The following is a 25,076-nucleotide window of genomic DNA, read 5'->3' on the forward strand; positions in this document are numbered from 1 at the left end:
ATGCTATATTATGGGATGATGAGAAGATGATAAGAAAATAGATGATGAATATATTTTTCCACAGATGTTCTGAAGGTAATCAACCATCCATGTGCTTGTAAGTAAGTGGTGCAAAATTAACCAAAGATTAAGGCTCTGTTTGGTTTCATAAATGATTTCAATTCATCTCATTTCATTTTAATATTCAAATACAAACACTTTTCAATTTCAAATTTTTAATTTTTTTATCTAATCATTATAACTTTCTTAAACTTTCAAGCAAAACATAAAAAATAATTTAATTTTTTTAAATTTCAAAATAAAAATAGTATTAAAAAATTATATTTTAATAATATTTTTATTTAATTTTTTCTCTTATTTATCAAAATTTCATAAAACATCTTTGGTTTAAATTATTTTACTGTTATTTATAAATTATCTTATTATTATTCATATATCTTTTATCTTATTTATGTAACCAAATGAGTGTTAATATTCAACTGTTAAAAAAAAAATTAACAGATGGCATCAAATATGGCGATAACCTGAATAAGTCAATTGTAGATGAGGAATGCATGTTTTGGGCACTTTTTGAAAGAAAACAATAGAATAGATCCTTTTTACGTAAGTCTTATGAGTCCACACCTTAAATATAATCTTAGGGTGTGTAAGTCTTGTATATTTTCTTTAAAAAATAGAATTTATTATTAAAAAAATAATTTCATATTTTAGATTTATTCATTTTTTTTAAAGGTAGTAGCCATATTATAACTGTGAATATTATTTTTTATTATTATTTTCTATAAACCTTGAAATACTCAAACATATATTAATCTAGAGTAATGTTATATGCTGTCGTAGAGTATGTAAGCGTCGTACAATCTCTTTGAAAAATAGTGGGGTCTACTATTAAAAAATTAATATTTTTTATATGAGTTTCGTATTTATTCATTTTTTTCAAAACGATTGTGCGGTATTTACGCATTCCACGATTGCAAATATCATTTCTTATTAATCTAACCTCTAATAAGCCTCGAGTTCCTTAGATAGTGGGATGAAATTTTGAGTGGGCAGTGAGCTCGCCAGACCTTATTCTAATGGATGTGATACAGACTGAGAGATTGATGGAGATATATGATGTGGGCCATGAGTTTTGACAGAGCTCCTTCTCACTTCTCATTAGGATTGTTCATTAGACCCGAAAATAGCCGACCCGACCCGACTTATTTAATGACTATAAAAATTTAATTACCATGCTATACAAAAATGTTAGAGGGGGTTAGAGAAAATCATCCACCAATTTAAAGATGCATGAAGATTAAGAAATAATGCTAATATTTGACCAAGAATGTGCCACGTCTCCTACTAACCAGGTTACTTTATCAAATCCCCTCCCTCCTAACCATATCTTTGTTACCCTTCTCTCTCTTTATTTCTTTCTGCCATTGTCGTTCTCTCCAAAGTTATCTTTCTTTAAAGAACCCTTGAAAAGGACGTTGAAGTTCTCTGTTTCAATTTGCTAACCTAGCAAGATTCCTTGAATTGCTTTGTTTTATGTTTGCATTTTCACATTTACTGATTTTCTTGTGTTCTTTATACAGGAATTGCCCCCAATGGGTGATGAGTGCAGATTCAGAATAGGATACGCCTTGGCACTAAAGAAATAGAACAACTTCATCCGAGACTCTCTGCTGAATCTTGCAGGGACTGGACCAGTTTTCGGTTACGGGTATTAACCGACCCTAACCGTAGTATTTTCGAAGTAGAATGGAAGAGTTCCGTTTCCTATTATTTCATTCTGGGTCAGGTAATTTAGTGCAAAAAATTCGGGTCGGTTTGGGTTGGCAGTTAATGTACAGCCGTACTTCTCATTATTGCAAGGTCTTTCTCCAAAAATTTCAACCTATTTTTGTTTTTGTTTTTGTTTTTGTTTTTGTCACTTCTACAATATCAAACCTTATAATATTATAAGGGAAAACATTAGAGACACAAAAGAATCCTACAAAAGGATCTCACATACTGACGTGGCAAGTCAATTTTATTTATTTTTTCTCTTTGATCCACCCTCCCTTGCTTTCTATCTCTTCCCCCCAACAATTGTAATTTTTTTCCTTTTCCCTTGCTGCTTTACCTTCCCATCTCCTTCCTCCCTTTCTTTTCTAGCCATCGTTGTCGATACTGTCGACCACAACTTGTGAGAATCGCACCCCTGCTTCTCTTCCAGCCGTTAGAATCGCACCTCCCACTGCTCTCCCTTCCCATCTCCCTTCTCCCTTTCTCTTCCTGCCCACAACCCATTGTTGTTGCCAACAACCCACCGCCCATCCATCTGTCTCTCTCTCCTCCCAATAAAGCAAGAATACATAGACAACCATCAGCCAATAAAGCAAGAATATTGGGTTAAGTAAATAAACTAAATAAACTGGGTAAAAAAAAACACATTTATTTTCGTCTAATTTGCTAAAGTTTCTCACCTTTGTTGCCAATATTTCCCAACATCGGGAATGTAACTTCCAGTGACAACGTTAGGGACGATGTCGGCAATCCCTACAAATAGAAAAAAAGGGCAAACCAGAGAATGGGTGGAAAAGTTGAAAAAAATGCCAGACAGAGAGAGAGAGAGAGAGGTACCTAACATTGGGTGGATTGCTGAAGAAGTTTGCAAGGACGTTGGTAGGAAAATCTTTGAAATGGGATGGACTTGATGGACGCTGGGCAGGGGAGTGTTGACTGTTCAATTTCTGAAAATAAAAATGTAAGTTAATGGGATCTCTGTATATTTATAGCAGCTCCCTATTATAAATTCATTCCTAACAAATCCTATTTTATAATATTATTATTGAAAATGAAATGATTATGACACCTTTCAGAAAATTCCTATTAGACAATTTTATTGTACTTCTAATTGAAATACGTTATTAGTATTATTATTATTATTATTATTTTAAAATAAAAATAAATTGTATTTACATATTTTCTTCTTTTATTTTAATTAAACTTTATACCCATTGAAACAATATGTAGGGTGGGATTCTAGACCCATGCTAGATTTCCAATCGAATCCGAGGTGAAAGTCTCAACTTGGAAGCCACGTCGACATTCCCCTACAAGTACATTTCCACCTTTCAATTTTGATACGGATGTGCGATCAATGTGAATGTGAACAAAAAAATTAACAAAACCCTTTTTGCAGAAAAGCAAAACCCTCTGAACTCAACGCCAAACAATTCTCCGACTACTATTGGGCCAAGTACACCCTCGTATAATATTGCATCTTTACTTTTTAACCTTCCCAACATAACTGTTATTGAGTATTGAGAAAGTTATTTTAATTTTTATCATATTTTTATAATTTTATGATATAATATTAGATGATAGATTCATAAGTAAAATATAATAAATAATTTTTAATCATTTAATACTATATCACGAAATGATGAGAAGATGATAAAAAATAGATAATGTTTCGTGACATAGAGTATGTAAATATTGCGTATTTTTTTAAAAAAAATGAATAAATATAATATTCATATAAAAAAATTTAATTTTTGAACTGTAGACTCTATTATTTTTCAAAAGGAATATATTACACTTATACAACACATGATTGTATCAAACATTAATTTTATAATATTTTTATTCAATTTTTTTCTTATTTTTCAAAATTTAATAAAAATATATTGACTAAAATTATTTTACTACTATTTATAAATATTTACGACATATTCTAAATAATGATGCTACCCTCCACACGGTAACCCTTTCACCCAACCAATCAATTTGAGGATCGTGTCCTACACATCACCGTCCGATCATCAGGCTTACACCACTCCAGTCCTACAAGGCTACAAGTACTGTAAATATCGACGGTATACGAGATAAACCGCAGCCGTTGAGAATACGTTTTTTAAATAGTAATGGACGGTCGTGATTTGGCAAGTCTTCCTAAGTGCCATTTACCCAATCCGACGGCTGTGGTTTCGTGTGGTATTCCCAAGCAACACAGTATAAAAACAGCGAATCAATAAGTTTGGCCAAGGAAGAACTCGGTGTAGCAGACAAAGCGCTTTCTCTCTATCTATCTTCCTTCGTTCACAGATCTATCGTCTTAAGTCTTCTCATTTCTCTCCTCGATCCTTCCTTTCCTTCTCCGTTTAAAATCCGTCTATTTCTCTGGCTCTCTCTCGATATCTTTTAATCCTTCTTCCTTTCTCTGAAATCTCCAAGCACTGTTTCTGTGAACTGTGTTTTATCTGACGCGAAAAACTGTCATTTAAAACCCTAGTTACTGAAGATTAGGGTTCGGAATACTATACCTATCAGTGGATCTGTGACCCAAAATCTTTGTTTTCGGCTACTGTATGCTTTTCTAGAAAAAGGGAGCGAGCAGGAGACTCTGAAAATGTCCTCTTCTTACCCTGGACGTGTCAGTGCCACTCAGGTCGTTGCATACGCACGCACACATGGAAATGGGAGTTTATAGATGTATGACAAGACATTTTTATTTCAATGGGTGATATGGGATTGTGTTGGTTTTTGCAGGTGGGGTCGTACTTTGTGGGACAGTACTATCTAGTTCTTCAGCAGCAGCCCGATCGTGTTCATCAGTTCTACACCGAAGGCAGCACCATGATACGAGTCGATGGAGATTCAAGCGAGTCCGCCTCTGCAATGCTAGTAAGTCTTTCGGGAACTGTTTGTGGATAACTGCTTATATGTTTGCGAATGTTAGCATGAGTATGTATATACATTCATTTTTCCATCACTATTTTTTTTTATCATCACTTATCCCATTCTAGGTCAAGCTTGATTCTTGTGGGTTCTAGTTTGTTTTCTTGTGCAAAACATGTGAATCAGATTTGGTAAAGTATTATCTCTTGGGTTTGTGTGTTTATGCTTTGAAAAATGGAATATGATTCTGAGGAATGGTTTTTTTTCACCTTTCGAGGATGAACCTGTTTGTATATAGTATGGGTTTAATTTTTTTTTTCAGCTTTCATTTTATTATATTATGTGCTAGAAGATTTAGCTTTATGATCAGGATGTGAGAATGGTTTTTATTTTTTATTTTTTGTGGCGTTAATTTAAATCTTCGTTATTTAATGATTATGGAAATGTAGGAGGGATTCTAGTCATCCATAAAAGAATGCATCTATATTAGACAAGATAACCGAGGGAATTTCTCCTACGATTGTGGACAAGGAAACGGATGTGAGGTGTCGGAGACCACTCATAGGGGCATGACTGTATGAATCCTTTTATTTTATTTTTATAAGTTGTGTGCGCTTTTATGAACCAGACATGTTGGTTCAAATGTATGAGATACCTCATCAAGGACAACATTGGGCAAGTTTTTTGTATTGGCATCCAAATAGGCTTCTAAAATGGGCCAACATGAGTGTCATGCCTAGAGGTGTCTGCCAAAGAGATGGCTAACTGTGGTTTTAGGCTTGATGTTTGTGTTCATTTTTTTAATTATAAATATGGGCAAAGTGTCGTGGTTCTGGAGAGGAGAGTGCAATGATGTTTGTCTCCTGACCTTTTGACACTTCTTTTTACAAATATGGCTATGTGGAATTTTTCTTTTTGGATGGGTTTGAGATGGAAGATGGTAGTAATGGGCTGGAAAGATACATAAGAATATTTTGTGTTTGCCTTCATTGGTGTGGTCAGACCACGCTAGCACTTTAGAAACACTGGAAGCATAGGTTTCAGTAAGTTACTAGAGCTCATTATTTCGCCAAGCCCTTGACACTAGCAATTGATTTGCTTTCTTGTATAGTTTAGGTGGTCTTATATTTGTGTAGTCAATGACTATTTAAAACATCTCTACTTTTGATGGCAATCTTATGACAGGAAAACTTTTTTTTTCTTAATAATTAAGAATAATCTTATGGCAAACAAACTGGTAATTCAATCACAAACTAGCACAATATGGATAAGTAAGAGATACTTATACTTAAAGTATGCAGTTCGAGAAGAATTGCCTAACTGTTTTACGTTTTTGTTTATGGCAAGATATTAATGCCAGAATAGGCTTGCAGAGTGAATTCTGGAATGTTTGGAAGGAAAGTGATTCAGTCCTAATACAATAAATGCCTGAAGTAAACATCACCAAAATCATGTACAGCCATGAAATGCTCAAATGTGAACAAATGGTCACTATACCTTATACGTCTGTGCGATTATACGGACATATATATTAGCAGGCAATCTTATTGACTTAAATTTATATATCTGCAAAAGGAAACTGTGTTTATTGCATATTTTAAGGCAAACATTTATGACAGTGTAGATGCAAAATATCTTCTTCTTTTTTTTTTTTTTTTAATCGGTAAATACGAATTTTATTAAAGAAAGGCATATATGCAAAATGTCTCAAACCAAGTATGGTTTGCATAGAGATAGAGGCTGTTGATACTTTTCTTTTCCTATTTAGGTGTAATAAAGCATATTGCACTAGTTCCTGACATGTGACCTGCTTTCTTTACGAAATCTTAAAGACATGCAATGAAAATTGTTTCCACTTTATCAGATCCAACCCTTGTAAAAAATTTAACCAACTCTTACAAGTCGTTAATGCCGAATCTACCTTAGAATTTTGCGTTGATAGGTCGATAATTAGAACGGTACATATGATTGTAGAGGATAGTTTCATGGCACCCACCTTTTGCCAACGACATGAAGTCTCTTTAGATGGATCTTGTGTTTTTGGAAATGTAGAAACGAAAAGGAAAAAAAGTCCTATTGTTTTTTTCTCGGCCCAAAGTATTGTCTGTTTCTGTGAAGTTTACCTATAAAGAAAAAAGTATTGTCTGTTTCTGGGAAGTCAACCAATACATATTGTTCAATTCCTTTTTATCTAGAGTTGTGAGGTGATATCAGTATGTGAGAGGATATTTTTCATACCACACATATCTTTCTAAATCTCTTACTCTCCATGTCCTACAATAGAGGGCGTGCTTTCATTCATGGGGTATTGTAGAAGATGAACACTTCTGGTCCCCCCCCCCCCCCCCCAAACCCCCAACATTAGAGAACCACTCTATTGAAGCTACATTTCTCTATCATTCTTGCTCATCCCTGACTTCGATAAGTATTTACTCTATGGTTTGGCTATCTAAATTTTCATAACCATTCTAGAAGAGTTGGGTGGAACTTCTCGATTGGTCTAATGCCCATTGTCTTCTCTCTTTGTTTAATAGCATAACAGATTCTTAGTTTCCACATACCTGATCTCCGTTTTTCCCAGATTGTCCCCATGGATCCATAGTAATCATCTTTGCACTTAAAAGGGGGGAGCCCAAATGAAGAAAAAGAGAAAATAGTTAGGAATTCCGAAATAGCATGCTTTATTGGAGCCACTTTCCTCTTTTGTGCCAAGAATTCAAGAAGCAAGTTTTCTATCATTTTCTTTCACACCTTATTACCATTTCAGGATTCCAAGGGGCAGGTTAAGGGGCAGACAACATTTGTAGTAAGAGGAATCGTGATATGAAATTTGTATCCCAATATCTTGCAGATGCAATTTGATATGGCTGTTGATCTTGCAGATACAATAGCAGTGATTCCTTAAATTTTTGTTTTTGCCCTGTTGTTTGTCTTTTGCTTTATGAATTAATATGTTTCTTACTCCTTGCTTTGTGTTTTCTCCATGTTGATTAATGTTGGTTTTTTCCCTTCTGCAGGAAATCCATACACTTCTCATATCACTAAATTTTACTGCAATTGAGATCAAGACAATCAACTCTCTTGATTCTTGGAATGGAGGTGTTTTGGTGATGGTTTCAGGATTGGTTAAAACCAGAGATTTCAGTGGAAGAAGAAATTTTGTGCAGAGCTTTTTCCTTGCTCCTCAAGAGAAGGGTTACTTTGTTCTCAATGATATCTTTCAGTTTGTTGATGATGGAAGAATATACCAACATCAAGCACCCATTCCATTAGAAGGCAATTTTGACGCACAACCAAATCCTTCTAACACTCTTCCCGAGCCGCCAGGTAACGCCACTGCTTTACTTTGAGATTAATCGAATTACTACTATGCAAATTATTGAAATTGGACCCAGAAGTTTTGCATGAGATTTTTTGTATGGCTCAACCTAAAACTTAAAGCAATTATATGCATATAGGACTCATTGTATGATGCAGATGTCTTTTCAAAATTTCCAGCAAGTTTTTAGGGTCCTGGTCTTGGGCATTTCAGCTCATTTATCAAGTTTTTAGTGCCTATTCTTGGCCTTTCAACCCTAGATTGTGTCTAGTTTGGTGCAATTGTAAGGTTAGTTATACCGTCATGGATTCTTCTTTATTTTACCAATTCAAGGCATAATTATTAGAAGTCATGATTGAGATTCCTAGTCAATGTTGTTGGTATTTTAATATTAATATGTAAGGTAGATATGTTCATCAATTATGGGTTCAAATTATTATTGGCATTCCCTAATCTCTTGATATGGAAAGTAGATATGTTCATAGATATTTCCTTGATCTCTGAGAAATTTGCCTTTTTCTTCACTATTGGCATCTAATTATTATAGATTTTAATAGGCAAACAGATCACCTTTTTCTGTTCTTTTTTCTTTGTTCTCTTTTAACCCTGTGCTTTTAGCAGTTTCTGACTATGTGGAAGAGGCCCAGGACTATGTGAGTTCAATCCACATAGAAGATGATCTAGTTGATAAGTACAGTCTACCAGAGCAACAGGAGCAAGAGGACTATGAAACTGAAATTGTGGTGGAGGAAACTCCTGTAGAGGAGCCATCTCCTTCATTTCAAAGCATGGCAAACACTGTGCACGAAGCCCCAGCTCCAGCTGTGGAGGAACCTGTGGGAGAGGCACCAAAGAAAACTTATGCTTCTATCGTATGCACCTCTTCCATTTTTAGATTTTGTGTGGGTTTGTGGGGTGGGGAGTTAATTCACCTGTCTCCCTTTGTGTGCATTTTCAATGTGCCGTTGGCTTTCTTCTTTTGCCAATATGCCTCTACACCATATGGGCTTTGTTTGTTTCACTTTTAGCTTTATATATTTTATTTTCCCTTATCAAAAGTTTATTCCACTTTGCTTTTCACTTGTATATTGTTCGTCATTTGTTGCATTCTTATCAAATTGGCTGAAATGATCAAAAGACGATTGTTATTTGAGCTACACTACCCCCTGGATCTCAATAATCATTATTGATGCAATAATAATTCAAAGATCTATACCTATAAAAAAAAAAAAAAAATCGAAGATCTAGGCATAATCAATGGGAAAAGACCATCTATGAGAGGAACTGGGGTTGTGGAAACGATTGCAAATCTGGCATACATTAATTGAATTAACAAAAATATGCATGTGGAGGGGTTTGCGTGTTTGTTATTGGTTATAGAAAAAGATTTATGCATGGGAAAGAGGGAACCTTTATCGATATCTATTTGTCTGTTGGTTTTGGTATTTATGTATATATCCTTTATTTTGTAACAATGGATTCATTGTCAATTTTTCACAGTTTGAAGTTTACTTGTTTGTGTTTGATTGGTTGGCTTATTCATCACGCGTGTTGTTTTTAATGGTTGAAACTTGCTAGCTGCGAGTTTCTAAAGGACAGACTGCATCATCAGTTGCATCCCAGTCATCTTTACACAAAAGTTCTCCAGCTGTATCAGACTGGAATCATACACCGCTGCCTGCTGCTCAGCAGTCAAACTTTGTGCCGTCATTTCTGCCTGAAGCTGGGGTAGATGCAGTAGAGGAGGGTCTGACAGTGGAAGAAGAAGAAGGTCGAGTTCTTGATTCATGTTTTGAAAATTTGTCAAGATTTGATACATTGATTCATAAATTGAACTTATTAGTGGTCTTTGGCTAATTGTAATGTTTATTCTTCCCGTTTCATGTATTCTATATATTGTTGTTAGCAAAATATATATGTATACATATTCAGGTAACATTCATATGAGAATTGTACCAACATTTTGAGAATGAAATATGCTATTTGCAAGCCTAGTATGTAATGCACCACTTACTGTGGGACCCATTATATTTATAAATAGAGTCAAAGTATCAATAAATTTTTATGTAAGCTGCTGTAGCAGGCTTCCATTTAAGCGGTGTGCTTGGTGTATCAACAAAGAGGTTTGCAAATAGATTCATTCTTTGAGGACCATGTGATGAGTCCAAACTCCCTCTTTTATGTGGCATTTACCCATATATTATATATAGTTTGCATTAACTTGATGATATTCCATTTCTGAGATTCTACATTTATATTAATGTTGAAGTATTTTCTTTTCTTCTTTAAGTTGATCCTTCTCCAATCATTTCCAGGTGAACCGAAGTCTGTCTATGTGAGAAACTTGCCTTCTAATGTTACAGAAGCAGAAATTGAGGAAGAATTCAAGAACTTTGGCCAAATAATACCTGATGGAATCTTTATTAGGTTACGTAAGGTGAGTTTTTTAATCTTAGGTTGGACTAAGTTTATATAGATTATGTGTGTGTATATATATATATATATATATATATATGATATTACATTAAGAGAAGCTAAGGCAATCAGTTTGTACAGGAAATTGGACTTTGTTATGCTTTTGTCGAGTTCGAAGACCTTATGGGCGTTCAAAATGCACTCAAGGTTTCTATCTGTTTTGTGTTCTCTCTCTCTCTCTCTCTCTCTCTCCATGTTTAAATTAGTAGAAAATGTCTTCAGGGAGTTGTGAATATCCTGTTTATATAATGGCAATCATTTTACCTTGGTTGTCTACCTACCTGATCCTATGATGTGATCCTTTGCTTGATCTATCGAATTTATTTTCATATTAATTGCTTATATTTTCTGTATTGGCTTGTCATTTTAATCATCTACCTGTCCATTGTTATATCTTTTGGATTGATATAACGCCTCAATGGAAGACCTTAACCACATGGCCTATACTCCAAAAGGACTAGTTAATGATACAAAGAGCAAGAACTTCTCATTGGAATCTTATAAAGAGCCCCATTGGAATCTTATAAGGGTAGGGGTAGGTGCTGAATAAGATTCCACATCGATTGAGAAGAAGAAGTTATTGCTTTTTATAAGGTTCCAATGAGGCTCTAATTGTATCATTGACTAGTTCTTTTGGAGTATATAATATGAATATCGTAGTATATTGTATTAATTCTCTATATTTTAAAATCAAAATATAAAAGCAATTCACTTTCCAATAATACCCATTTATTCATTAATTCAGATTCAAATTTAAGTTTTGATACTCCCGTCGCTTTTTGTAAGAAGAACAATCCTGGAAAACAAAACTATGGTAGATCGATAGATTTTTATTAAATGTTATTCTTGTATGTACTTATCAAAAAAAAAAAAAATGTTATTCTTGTATGTTATGTAAAATGGGACAATATTTTCGGGACAATATATTTTGTTTGTCATATGGTGTGCCTAAAGAACCAGACTGCCTTATGTGCTGTTATTAATGTCACTTTAAAAAAAAAGCGTGTTGTATGTCTTCAATGATCTTTTCAATAGTCTTCCGAAATCTCGGCTTGATTGATAATTTAAATGTCTAGTTTGTACTCTTTAATATGATATTGACCAGCATAAATTGATTCTCTGTAGGCATCTCCAATACAGTTGGCTGGAAGGCAAGTCTACATTGAAGAGAGGAGACCAAACAGCAGCAGTGCTTATCGAGGTGGAAGTATGTGCCTTAAACCATTTCTCTTATAAGAAGTATTCATTAACCCAGCATGATTGTACGTATTAAAAAATGAGCTTAGCAAACATATTCCTTCTTGGTTGTCTATTATTTAATTGTTTGCTGTGTGCAATTCTTAATGTGGGATTCGCTAATTGCTCTTTAAGGCAGTCTTGGCTAAAATTATTTCCCTGGAATATTTAAAACTTATCAAAAATATTTGGAATATAAACAAAGAGTAACTTTCCAAAATTATATTTTTTCCTACAAGAGGGTTGGTAATATGTATTTGATGGCAATGTGCTGCCACAGGAGCATGGGTGTTATTCAACACAATGGCTACTGCTGTAGTAGCTGTGGTGATTGTGATGGTCCTTGCTCTCAACTTGTGGTAGTGATGATTTTTTTTTTTATGGTGGTTAGTGTTGAGAAGAATAAGAAAGCTTCTTGCTTTCAAGACTCAAAGCAATAACTGCCGTGTCTGCTTTGATATAGGCTTGTGGTCGATCACGTCTTATGAATCATGTCAAACCAAATGTAGAAACAGGGTTCATCGGCACTTATGGGCCAAACTGGCTCTTATCATACACACTTAATTGAATTTTTCATACCCAATATCATCTTCTTTCCAAGTACAATGGTGTGCTTGGAGTAGCCAACTTTTCTTTCTTTTGTTTTGTTATAGACTTGAATGTGAGTTCACCAATTTTGTGGTCTGTTAACATCTATGTGAAATACGTTGACCAGGAAGGGGTAGAGGAAGAGGAAGTTACCAAACAGAGGCCCCAAAGGGGCGTTTTGGTGCTCGGAGCTTGGGCAGGGGAAGCAATCAGGATAGTGGTGAATACAACAGACTAAGAGGCAATGATTTTTATCAGCGTGGTTCACGATGAGATAAAAAAAGACTCAGGCAATCAAGTATCTACCGAATGGGCCAAACTTAGTTTTTGGATTTGGGAGTTAAGCTTTTCGGGCTCATACCAGATAAAACACTTTCCTTCTAGTGGTTCCAGGAAATATGTCGTACTTTCAGGTGTGCCATTTTTACATGAATGGGATTTGTGAGAAACTTGTTTGTGTTGTTTCTTGTGTGGGTAGTAGCTATGTTGTTTTTCCCCTGATGAATGAGTTTTATCATGCAATTCAAGTGGGATTTTTTTGCTAAGCATTTTAAGCCCCATGTTTTCAGGAAAACATGTTTGCTTCCTTAATGGGTGACCCTAGGTTCTTATCACAGGATATGAGACTTTTTTATCGGTCTCAGAATTAATGCTTACCTGTATTCTCATATTTCAATGTTTTACTACAATGTTCTTGCCCGTCGCCTGCGTTTGATTACACTGATTTTGATCTCCAAGAATTCGGTCAGGATCTAGAGTTCGAGAGAGACACTTAAGTGAATCTTAAACAGTATTTATAGCCATTCAATTTAATTGCAGGCAACATTGTTTGGATTCAAAATTCATTTCAATTTATCTAAATTCATCTCATCATTATAATTTTCTCAAATTTTCACAAATATAATAAACAATTCAATTTTTTAAATCTCAAAATAATAATAATATAATGTTAAAAATAATAATATTTTTAATCATAGAAATAGCAAATTTTTTCTCTCCTAAAATATTTTATCACTGTACATTTTCTGGTTTGTTGCCGTTGGTGGTGGTTCATTAATGGCAACTTCTTCGTGTGGAGATTAGCGTATCATTGCAGCTGTTACCATGTGAGTTGGCTTAGATGGGGCTATGTAGAGAAGTTTTTATTAATAAGAAGTTATTTGAGTTCATAAAGGAGAACGGAAGGTGGTGGAGAATCATATAGAGTAGTCGCCGTGTGGTGAAATACATTTCCTTGGATCATGAAGCCTTGGGTTGGTTGGGCTCTATGGTGAGGGAATGTGTAGCGTCACTTTGCTCTTATGAGTTTCTGAGAACTTGTAGAAAGGAGATACCGTGTTAATGGTGCGGAAGGGTCGCAACCATAATGGTAGTTTTATCTCCCTTTCGGAATTTGGGCATGATAAGAGGAGAGGTCTGATGGTGGTGCCGAAATGAAGGAAGGGGGAGGGGTGGAAGAACTTCGGAGATACATTGAAGGAGCTCCTTTCTTCCTCTCTTTCGAGTATGAGAAACAGAGTGGCTTATGATGTCCAAGCAGGTTACTCAAAGATGATCAGAGGAGATGGTGGTGCTCCATCGCCAACGGTAGGAGGTTCACAACAAGTGCAGAAGGTATTGCCTCAAGCCGCGAGTGCCGTGGTGCCAGGCGTGTCCATTTTAGAGGTCGTGCAGAGGCATGGGGGAGATGGCAGTGAGCTGTTGGGATCAAATGAGGAAAATATGTTGAGGGTGTTGGTTGGTATGGAGGAAAAAGTTGGAGCCTTGTTAGAGGAAATAATTTGTCTGAAACACTGCATTAAGGGTAGGGCAGGGCAGAGATGAAGATGGACATGGGCCGTGTATCAGGCTTTAATGAAAGGAAGGGCAGGCCTTCAATGATTAGTGAGGTGCTCCAAGTGCATAAGGTATTGCCTCAAGCCGCGAGTGCCGTGGTGCCAGGCGTGTCCATTTTAGAGGTCGTGCAGAGGCATGAGGGAGATGGCAGTGAGCTGTTGGGATCAAATGAGGAAAATATGTTAAGAGTGTTGGTTGGTATGGAGGAAAAAGTCGGAGCCTTGTTAGAGGAAATAATTTGTCTGAAACACTGCGTTAAGGGTAGGGCAAGGCAGAGATGAAGATGGACATGGGCCATGTATCAGGCTTTAATGAAAGTAAGGGCAGGCCTTTAACTTTGGGCCAGAGGGAGAGGGCGCAGGGAAGGGTAATTTGGTGAAGGGCCCTAGGATGGGCTAGGCTGCAAGCCCAAAGAAGCCTTGGAGGGCAATCCATCGGGTGTCTGCCAATATTTTGGCCCAGGCGCTGAGACATGCTCCGGTGGCGTCGATAAGTGCTTTACTGGCATCCACACCGACATAGAAAGAAACGCGGGTCTTCGTCGACCATCTCAGTGAGCCAGTAGAGTCACTTGGACTGGAGGATTTGGAGGATGGCGAGATGGTAGAGGAGCCGGTAGTGGTGGAGACCTTGAGGGTTGATTTCCCGTCATTGTCACTTGGGTTGGCATTGGAGAATGGGCAGACTGAGTCGTGTGTGGTGGTTGAAGGCCCAGATGCTGTGTTGATGCAGTCTATCTCGTCGGAGCGTGGGCTTTTTTTTTTTGGGGCCTCCATTAGGCTCTCCACCATTGGAGATGGATGTTTTTGTTGGGAATAATTCTAGGGATGGTAAATCTTTTGAAAATATGGCATCGAGTGGTGAACCATATTTTGTGGGTGGCTCGGAATTGGTTCTGCTTCCCAATGACAATGTTGGTGAGGAGGGGACTGCTCTAACTCCTTTGTGTACACTCTCTCCCAACTCTAATTATGGGAGTTGCTCGTCAAATTGGGTTTTCAAGAAGGTAGAGGAGCTACAAGCTGTTATTGGGGTTTCTTTTGGAGGTTACGAAGAACAATTTATGGCCCTTCTCGTGGCAATGGAAGCTAGCTGATTGAAATCAGCCACAAAGCGAGATAGAGAATTTAAATGGTTAACTTGTTCCATCAATTACGATGTTAAGGAAGGGAGTGGTGGAAGGGATAGATCGAAAGGGAGGGGCAATCTAAGTTTTTCTGAAGCCTAAGATTTTATCATGGAACGTATGGGGGCTCAATGATAGCAATAAACGCATTCGTATCGAATCATTGTTGAGGTTGGAAGGGTGATGTGGTATGTTTTCAAGAAACAAAGTTGTGTTTCATTGATAGAAGAATTGTGTATAGTCTATGGGGGATGCTTGTATGTGGGTTGGTCTTATTTGGCCTCTTTGGGAGCCTCGGGTGGAATGTTACTAATATGGGATAAAAGAGTAGTTGAGGCGATTGATGAGTGTGTTGGAGAGTTCTCGGTTTTGACTTTATTAAAAAATGTGAGTGACAGATGGGAATGGGCATTTGTAGGGTCTTCTGGTCCTAACATGGGTAGAGAAGGTTGTGGGAGGAGTTGGCAGGTCTATACTCCTTATGGGATGTGCCCTGGTGCATGGGGGGTGATTTCAACACTACTCGCTTTCCTAGTGAATGATCAGGGCATCATCATAATACTATGGCCATGAAGGAATTCTCAGAGTTCATCTTTGATATGGATCTTATGGATCTTCCCCTAGTGGGGGGTGAGTACACATGGTCAAATGGTCGAGTTTGGTCGAAATTGGATAGATTCCTTATCTCTCCTTCATGGGAAGCCCATTATCTGGAAGTAAGTCAGAGAAGGTTAGCTCAAGTCAGTTCAGACCATTTTCTCATTCTCTTAGATTGTGGAGGCATGCACATGGGTCGCCGGTATTTCAAGTTTGAGAACATGTGGCTAACATCGAATGGGTTTGTAGAGATGGTGCATTTTTGGTGGGCGTCATATCAGTTTAGTGGCACTCCAAGTTTCATTCTCGCAGATAAGTTGAAGGCACTAAAACAAGATCTGAAGAAGTAAAACTTGGAAGTTTTTGGTTACATTGACAATCAGAAATATACATTGTTGGGCAAGAGCTAGAGGGTAAGGAACTATTGAGAGATACCTCAAAGGAGGTGTTACTGAGGAAGGGCACGGTTGTGGCATATTTGGAAAGGGTTTTGTTGTCGGAGGAGATTTCATGGCGCCAAAAATCCAGGGCCCTTTGGATGAAAGAGGGTGATAGGTGTACGAAATTCTTTTACAAAGTGGCTAATTCACATTGACGTAACAATGCTATTGAGTCGTTTCATTCAGGTTCTCAGGTGTTGTCCTTTCCTCCCGAACTAGAAAATCATATTGTACATTACTATGAGACTCTTCTCACCGAATCGGCAACTTGGAGGCCAAAATTTGATGCCTTGTCCTTTGAGGCAATTGATTCGCAGAGTGTGAGTGTTTTGGAGAAACCTTTAGTTGAATAAGAGATTTTCAAGATCATCTCTGGTATGACTAAGGATAAAGTGTTGGGTCCGATGGTTTCTCAATGGGTTTCTTTCAAACTTGTTGGGATGTTGTGAAAGGCGATGTCTTGCAGGTGTTTAGTGAATTTCACGCTTTTCAAAAGTTTGAAAAATCTCTCAATGTGACATTCATTGCTCTCATTCCCAAGAAACACGAGGCTTCAATTATTGAGGACTTTCGTCCAATAAGTTTGGTTAGTAATGTTTATAAGATTATTTCGAAGGTTCTTGCTAACCAACTTAGTCAAGTGTTGGAACATATTATCTCCAAGCCTCATAATGCTTTTATTCGTGGGAGACATATCTTTTATTCGGTGCTCATTGCAAATGAGAGCTTAGATTATAGATTGCGGGAGGGAGGTCCAGGTATTCTTTGCAAACTTGACATGGAGAAGGCTTATGATTATGTGAATTGAGAATTCCTTTTGTACCTGCTTGAGAGGTGTGGCTTTGGGGATATGTGGATTTCATGGATGCGACATTGTATTTCAACCGCCTGCTTCTCAGTTCTAGTTAACGGCACTCCTACTGGTTTTTTTTATAATACGAGGGGCTTGCGGTAGGGAGGTCCTTTATCTCCTCTTCTATTTGTTATAGTCATGGATGCGTTAAGTAGGATGGTGCAGGCCGCTGTTGGTGGAGGTTTTTTATCTGGTTTTCAGGTGGGAAATGGCTTTGGTAGCCTTATTATCATCTCACACATTCTTTTTGCATATGACGCTTTGGTATTTTGTGAAGCGGATAATAGCCAGGTTCAAACTCTACGAGCATTGTTACTTTGCTTTGAAGCAGTGTGGTAGGACCCTATGTTTTGTGGCCCATGGCCAAGCCACTAGCCATGTCAGCCACATGCCTACCAGCCGTGCCAACCATGCCCATAGCCCATGTCATGGGCCAGCCTAGGCCACCAAGGGCCAAAACATGTCACGGGCCACATTGGCCATGTAAAGCCTTATCATTTTATCATTTTTATTTATTTATTATTTATTTTATTTAATAATATTCCAATGGACCTATTGGGGGTTTCCACTTTGTAATATCTATAAATAGGACCCTTAGGTATTGAGTTAAGAACTTTTGATCATTTGACACTTTTTTCCATTGTAGACAATTTAGGCTTGTTCTTGTGAACACTTTAGTGCTTTTGCACTTGGGCTACTTGGGTGACATTTGTGAACCTCATGGAGAGGATCATCACCTTGCAATTCTTTGAATATGTGTTCCATCTATCTATCTTTTGATTATTGTTCCATCATCATCTTGAAATCCGTGGATAGGTGTGATTCTATTTTTATTCAATACATGAGATTTATTCAACTCTTGTGAAATCCGTGGATCAATTGTTGAATTATTATCATTTGGTTCATTCAAATTCTTAAGTATTATTACTTTTGTTCTTGGGTGTTCTTCATTGAATTCTTGGTGTTCTTTTCATTGTTGCTCTTCCAATCCATCCAAACCTAATTTTCGACCAATCCAAGTGTTAGTCCATTTTTCATAAATCATTTGCTCCATACACTTTGCCCTAACCGTAACCCACTTTCCTTATTAGTCATATTCAAATTCGGCAATCACTTGTTTTATTGGAATTGCCCTAGCCGCCCACTTCACTTCCCATATTAGTGTTCCTATAATTTAGGAACCCTAATTGCCCTCATCTTTCTATTCCCTTACTTACCATATTCGGCCATCATAAGCATTCTCTCCATCAAACCCTAGCCGCCCATCTCAAGGCCTATAAGGAAACTCATTCCTTTTAGGAGTCTTGACTTCCTCAAATTCAAATTCAAATTCCAATTCAAATCCCTAAACTCAAGGAACCACTCTTGCCAAATTCAAATTCAAATTCAAATTCCTAAACTTAAGGAACAATTCTAGATTTATTCAAACTCCATCTCATCTCCATAATCCAATCCTTTAAATCTCTCAACTTCTTCCAATCCATCTAGTCAACCAAGATCATCTTCCAAAACCGAACCACCCTAACATTAAGGGTGAACCAAACCCAAAGTCGGCCAACCCTAGACACCAAACCCTAGTCCCATTCATCCACATCATCCTCAAACCCTAGCAACTCATCCTAGACTCCAACCCTAGTCCATCTCTTCCAATCTCGAAATGCTCCTTAGCCACCACACAAAACCTTAGCTACACTACTCCATTCAAACCCTAATCATCATCCAAGAGGCCCCAACATCAAGAGCAACTCTCAAGTCGTCCACATTGCATCAAACACTCATAATTATCATTTAGAACACCCATTCCATCATCATCATCATCATCATCATTCCATCACTTAAACACTAAACCTTCATCAACCTAAGAACCCTTAATTGTCATTATTGTTCAAAGACCAAGCAAGAGGGAAAGGTCACTCGGTCATCATCCTCACCAAGGCGAGTTCGTGGACTTAGTGTTTAGGGACAAGACCGGGATCCCTAACACAGTGTCAGGCCTCAAGGTGAACCTTGGCAAGTTTGAGATGGTTCCGGTGGGTGAGGTCCCAAAAATCCTCAGTTTAGCAAGTCTTCTAGATTGCGCGATGTCCTCTTTCCCAATGAAATATCTAGGCCTTCTGTTGGGAGCAATCTTCAAGAATAGAGCTATATGGGATGGGGTGATGAAGAATATAGAGAAAAAGTTGACTGGATGGAAAATGATGTATTTATCAAAAGGGGATCGTCTCACTTTTATCAAGAACACCCTCACTAACCTCTCCACTTATTTCTTATCTCTATTTCCTATGCCTGTAGGATTGGTGAATAGGATTGAGAAACTTTTTAGGGTGTTCTTATGGGGAGGCATAGGGGAGGAGAAGAAATTCCATCTGGTTAGTTGGAAGACAGTATATGCCCTAGTTGTGTATGAGGGGTTGTGTGTGTAACTTGAGAACTTTTAATAAAGCGTTATTAGGGAAATGACTTTGGAGATATCACTTGGAGGGGGGATCAATGTTGAAGGAAACTATAGACGTTAAATATGGTGTTTCTTGGGGTAGATGGTGTTCCAACGAAGTGAGAAGGGGGTATGAAGTGGGTTTATGGAAGTTTATAAGGAAGATGTGGACATGCTTTGAAAATCATATTCGCTTTGTAGTCGGTGAGGGCAAACGAATCAGTTTTTGGCGGGACGTGTGGTGTGGAGATCATGCATTGGAAATGGTTTTTCTGGCTTTATATCGTATTGCAGCTAATAGGGAGGCTTCAGTGGCGGATGTGCTGTTATTTTCTCATAGTTCGCATCAGTGTAATATTCTGTTTAATAGGAATTTTCATGACTAAGAATTATCTATGGTTTCAGACTTTTTCAGCCTATTACATTCCATGGGGACTCCTATGGGACATCATGATAGCTTGAAGTGGAGGTTTAATAATCACAAGAAATGTATAGTTAAGGCGTATTATAACTTTTTGACAACACAGGATCATACTTCGTTCCCTTGGAAGAATATTTGGAGGTCTCGTGTGCCTTCTAAAGTTGCTTTTTTTGTTTGAAATGCCACTCTTGGGAAGATCTTGACCACGGTTAACCTGAGGAAGAGATGATGTGTAGTGATGGATTGGTGCTACATGTGTAAAAAGAATGGAGAATCGGTAGATCATCTCTTACTACATTGTGACGTAACAAGGGTGTTCTGGGATAAAATATTTCGAATGGTTGATGTTGCTTGGGTAATGCTTATGAGGGTGGTAGATTTTATGGGTTGTTGGAGGAAATTGCAGGGCTGTCATCAAATGGCAACAGTTTGGAAGATGATTCTGTTGTGTATCATGTGGTGTATTTGGAAGAAAATGAATGCACAATATTTTGAAGACAAGGAACGCACAATGGCGGAGCTGAAGAAATTTTTTCTCCATATTTATTGCTTTGGTTTTCCGCTATTGTATTAAACGGGAATAATGTTCCTGATTTATTGTCTTTAATTCATCACTCTTAGAATGTATCTAGGTGTTCTTTTGTATACTTCTTGTGTACATGAGTTATGCCTATTTCATTCATATCAATAACATTTATCTCTTACTTATTAAAACAATAATAATAATATCCTAACAATATTTTATTCAACTAATCTAAAACCATCTCAACTCATTTATGAATCCAATGCATAATAAATGCCATGATCTATTTTATGTGCCCATCTCTATCCCTCTTTCCCAGTAGTGTAGCCACAAAGCACTCACAATTTTTGTTTATCTGAAGTTTAGTTTGTCTCTTCAATAACACTAATCAAGTGACATTTTATTAAGATCCGATTTGATTTTTCTCAGGATATTTGAGATAATAAAATTCAAGAGGATGAATTGTGTTACTTGCATGTGAGATAAGACTATTCCTCAGAACGGTCTATCTCAGTGATGAGAGGGCAGAGAGGTACGCGTAACAAGCATGTTTATAGTTCATTTTGTGTTTGCTGCTTTGGCTAATCCAAAGTAGCTGTGTCTTCTGTCACCATTCCACCTCCAAAATTCCACCCCTACTCACACAAAATATAAGATGTAGAGGGAAAAATTGTGAGGCCATGTAATCAATGATTCTCTATACACATGCAATGTCAGGGCCATCCTTTATCATGGTAATGCCATCAGTCAATAGCTCAGGGAAAAAAATGCTACCATTTAATAAATAATGCTGTCATCTAATAAAATGTATTAGAGGAAAAGCCATGGCCATCCACTCTCTGTATCTCTTTCAAATCGCCATTGTCTCGAAATTAAACTTCTATTGCATTAATGCATTCCCACAACTTTTAAGCACTTGCTGAAGCCACAGCTCCATGAAAATGTGAAGGCATGAGCATGACTTCACTCTCATTTGGCACATCACTTTCATCCTCATCTTCCTCTGTTTCCCAGAGGAAACTAGCATATGCTGCATGTACATGGCTGGAAACCAAGAATCGAAAGTTAAATTGCAGGAGAAATGCATGCCAAGCACCTGACCTAGAAAACAAAAATCTTCATTCTAATGTAATAAAGTTTTCAAAAGAACACGCAGTACCTGTCTTGAGGAGAGGCTTGAACTGCACGTTCGAAGTAGGTTGAAGCCCTATCTTGGTCGTGATTGAACTCCCACACTAGCTTGGCATACTGTGATAGAACTTCACCATCCTTGGGATCTGCTAGAATAGCTCGAGCGTAGTACTGTTCTGCACCCTGAAGATCTCTCCTCCACTGTCAATATAATAAGAGTGTAAGCTTTACTGACAATGCCCTAATGAAGAGAGTCCCAGCAAAGCACTTAACAGAGTCGGCCTTGATACAGAGATACGACGAAACTAACCTCGTACAGAAATTGAGCATAATTTCTCAGAAATAAAGGGTTGCCGGGATTTTCCTCCACCATCCTCTTATAATACTCCTCAACCTCTCGATTATCCCCGCCATCCCCACCGGGGCCTGCTGAGTTGGACTCTCCACCGCCGCCAACGCCGTCACCACCGCCGCCAACGCCTAGCCCTCCTGCAAGAAACATCCCTTGGCCAAGAAGCTCTTTTACACCTCCAAAACCCAGACTCCAGATTCCATTCATAACATCCGCCGCCTCTTCTGTCAAAACCATGTTTCTCCTTCTGTTCTCCAAACTGAGCGTTTGTGCTTCCATTGACATGGCACTCTCTTCCCCTCTTTCATTCCTCTGTAACAGTTCTTCTCTCTCTCCATCATCCTCTGTATCCCTTTGTTCTTCTTCTCCTTCTTCTACATCTTCGCGTCCACCTCTAATAGACGATATAGTTTGCAATACACAGCACTTGGGTCTGTCCAAAACCTTGTTGGGTTCTTGATCATTGCTGTTGTAAAAAGCAAAGGCTATTCCTTCCAAGTTTCCTTCGGACTGAACTCTACAAAAGCTTCTACTCCGGTCGAGGTCAGGGATGGATGGAGAGATTGGGGAGGAGTTGCGTGAGAATGAGGAGAGGCTGAGAGACCCATTTTGGCGGAGTGAGAGCTTGTGGTGGCTTTGGGGAATGGCAGTTGGTGGGTGTTTGATGGTGATATTGGTTTCACAGTGATTGAGGTTATTGGGGCTTTCTGGGAAGGATGAGAGGAGAGATCCCAGAACCGGTGTTGAAGAGCTTCTTAGCAGCATTTCTCTTCTTTGATAATACAACAGCTCCAATCTCTCTTGTTTTGGGTATCAATCCCTGTGGAGAAAAGAAAATTCGAGTGAAGTTGCAAAGGAAAAGGAGAATTTAAGGTCACTTTTTCTTCAGCATAAGCTCCATAAAAGATACAGAGAGATGGGGAAAGTTGGCAAAAACAGAAAGAAAATTAACCTTTTGAGATGCAAAGGAGTCTTCTAATGATCGCAGAGAACCTCCAGACAGAAAAAGAAATCTAAAAAGGAATTTAGAAACTGAACCAAAGAGCTCTCTACAGAACCCCTTTTATATATGGTGCTTAACTCACAGTAATTACTTTCAATTTCTTCCTCTTATAAGGGGAAAAAATAGAGAGAGAGAGATGAAAAAGAAAATATCAACTTTGCATGGTGGAGAAACAAAACTGATCCAAAAATATCTTTTGATTCCAGCAGAACCTGACAGCTTGCCTTTCCATGCAAATGCCAGCAGCGTGGCCCCACGCGCAATAGCAAAACATCACGTGGGTTGACTACAGTCCTTCTGGAACACGTTCAAATGCTCAAAAACGTGTTTTTGTACGTAGAGAATGCGCTGTCTTTTATTTTTTTTGGCATATCCGTACACGTGGCTAAACTGTTCATCTGAAGTTTGTACTATTCATCTTTAATGTGAGTGGTGAATTTATTATTTGAGATATATCGGTGTAAGTTATAAAATAAAATAATTATATACGATAAAAACAATTTGACCTACAATAAATTATATTTGATTTACAATAAAAATAATTTTAATAGGATTTTATATAATATATTAGATTTGATTTATAATAAAAATAATTTTATAATTTAATGTACCATATCAAATTATATTTCTTTTTGTAAATATAATTTTATAAAATTTATTTGTAGTTAAAATATTTTTCATTTATATTATTTACACTAAATCCCGTCAATTTTCAAACTCTGGTAAAAATATTTCTTAAATTTTTTTCAATTCAAAACACACTTTCACAAAATCACGTGAAATCAATTTTAACTCATCTTATATTCAAAAGTTATGAAGACAATCTTACGGTCCAAATCATATGATAGTTTCGTATCTATCTCTAATAAAAAGTTTGTGCGAATTTATCAATATTATTATTTAAAAACTTCACATTGTAGAATTTGAATATAAAGCCTAAAATATCTCTTGAGTTTAATTCTTCTCGCCATCCTAAATGTCATTTTAGACTGAATTGAACTCTAATTGCAAGCTGACAGATGATGAGAGTACTGAATTGAACCCACCTCAAATGGTCCTTCAACAAATTGTTTCCTCCCATCGGTTGCTTATTAAATGATCCATATTTGTTCCTAAAAAAATGTTGTAAGGATTTCTTGTCTTGTGAGTGATAATTTATGTAACTATTTTAAAGCAATTAAAAGAAATTCTTGGTTTACGAAATATATTTTTTAAATTAATATGATTTGATCATTAATTTTTTTTTATAATATATATATATATATATAATGATAAATGATGTCAAGCCTTTTCAAATAAGTTATTTGTATAAAATGTATGTATTATTAGAGTATTAGTAATATTGCTTTTATAAATTTAGCTAGCCACTTTTCAACAACATCAAATAACAAACTTTTTAAATCTATCATTATGTTATTAAAATATTGATTTTGACCTTTTCGTTTATTTTAATTTTAATTGTAATTTAAATATTTATTCTTTATTAAAAAAGTACACATTAATTTTCTATCGTTAATATTAAATTTTAAAAGAAAAAATTAACATCAACTAATAATAATATTGCAGAACTAAAACTTGAAATACTCTAGAAAGATGATGCCACGTCATTGAAATGATGACTGATGGAGTAAGGCCGCCTTCTGTGGTTGAGTTTGGGATTTGGACGTTTCGTATTTTTTAGACGAAAATGAATTTTCTAGAGTTGTGAGTTCGCATGAAACAAATAACACATGGGAGAGAGATTTTTTTATGCCAAAATAATATTTAGCCTGTAACTTAGACTCAACAGATTTGACTAGTGAAAATGATCAAAGTTAAAAGTATTGTACATTTGTTGAATCTACTATAGTGAATTTTTATAAAACCTAATTAAACTTTGACTAAAATATAATTTTGTCGAGTCTACTATTAGTGCTCTAATCTAACACTTCTTAAAAGTTAAATTCAATTACATCCAACAATATGATTTACTCAATTAAATTAAATATCTATTCTTTTGAGACGTGGCCGCTAAAAATTCACTAATTTTTCGTACTCAATTACATCCAACAATATGATTTATTTTAAATAATATTTTATTTAAATGACTAAA

At 36.8% G+C, this 25,076-nt stretch overlaps 2 protein-coding genes and 1 long non-coding RNA gene across 6 annotated transcripts; 1 reads left to right on the forward strand and 2 right to left on the reverse strand.

Annotated features, from left to right (window-relative positions):
- Nucleotides 1-2,215: 2,215 nt before the first annotated feature.
- LOC121253245 lies at nucleotides 2,216-2,543 on the reverse strand. Its single transcript, XR_005938380.1, has 2 exons — nucleotides 2,420-2,543; nucleotides 2,216-2,321 (listed from the first exon to the last, which is right to left on the reverse strand). It is a non-coding gene; the product is annotated as an uncharacterized LOC121253245 (long non-coding RNA).
- Nucleotides 2,544-3,999: 1,456 nt separating this feature from the next.
- LOC121252441 (nuclear transport factor 2) lies at nucleotides 4,000-12,885 on the forward strand. Of its 4 annotated transcripts, none has more exons than XM_041152086.1 (9): nucleotides 4,000-4,420; nucleotides 4,522-4,656; nucleotides 7,668-7,977; nucleotides 8,588-8,841; nucleotides 9,548-9,740; nucleotides 10,285-10,406; nucleotides 10,526-10,591; nucleotides 11,570-11,651; nucleotides 12,334-12,885. In XM_041152086.1, the coding sequence occupies exons 1-9, from the start codon at nucleotides 4,382-4,384 to the stop codon at nucleotides 12,504-12,506; spliced, it is 1,374 nt and encodes a 457-aa protein (XP_041008020.1). In that variant the 5' UTR covers nucleotides 4,000-4,381; the 3' UTR covers nucleotides 12,507-12,885. The 4 variants fall into 4 exon arrangements, with proteins under 4 accessions (XP_041008020.1, XP_041008022.1, XP_041008021.1 ...); XM_041152088.1 differs by having other exon boundaries at nucleotides 4,001-4,420; nucleotides 12,396-12,885; XM_041152087.1 differs by having other exon boundaries at nucleotides 4,001-4,420; nucleotides 8,591-8,841.
- An 8,271-nt stretch (nucleotides 12,886-21,156) lies between these two features.
- Nucleotides 21,157-23,101, reverse strand: LOC121253058. The gene is made up of 4 exons (XM_041152954.1): nucleotides 22,934-23,101; nucleotides 21,940-22,801; nucleotides 21,658-21,830; nucleotides 21,157-21,542 (listed from the first exon to the last, which is right to left on the reverse strand). Exons 2-4 carry the CDS (start codon nucleotides 22,744-22,746, stop codon nucleotides 21,407-21,409), a joined length of 1,116 nt encoding a protein of 371 aa, XP_041008888.1. The 5' UTR covers nucleotides 22,747-22,801; nucleotides 22,934-23,101; the 3' UTR covers nucleotides 21,157-21,406.
- Nucleotides 23,102-25,076: the final 1,975 nt, after the last annotated feature.

This window comes from Juglans microcarpa x Juglans regia, chromosome 2S, assembly GCF_004785595.1.
Source record: "Juglans microcarpa x Juglans regia isolate MS1-56 chromosome 2S, Jm3101_v1.0, whole genome shotgun sequence".
NCBI classification, from domain to species: domain Eukaryota; kingdom Viridiplantae; phylum Streptophyta; class Magnoliopsida; order Fagales; family Juglandaceae; genus Juglans; species Juglans microcarpa x Juglans regia.

Coding starts and splice junctions, on each gene's coding strand:
- LOC121252441 (XM_041152086.1), top strand. CDS start 4,382: ATGTCCTCTTCTTACCCTGGACGTGTCAGTGCCACTCAG. Junction 4,421..4,521: donor GACGTGTCAGTGCCACTCAG/GTCGTTGCATAC, acceptor TGGTTTTTGCAG/GTGGGGTCGTACTTTGTGGG. Junction 7,978..8,587: donor CACTCTTCCCGAGCCGCCAG/GTAACGCCACTG, acceptor CTGTGCTTTTAG/CAGTTTCTGACTATGTGGAA.
- LOC121253058 (XM_041152954.1), bottom strand. CDS start 22,746: ATGCTGCTAAGAAGCTCTTCAACACCGGTTCTGGGATCTCTCCTCTCA. Junction 21,831..21,939: donor ATGCTCAATTTCTGTACGAG/GTTAGTTTCGTC, acceptor TTATATTGACAG/TGGAGGAGAGATCTTCAGGG. Junction 21,543..21,657: donor CAAGCCTCTCCTCAAGACAG/GTACTGCGTGTT, acceptor CTTGGTTTCCAG/CCATGTACATGCAGCATATG.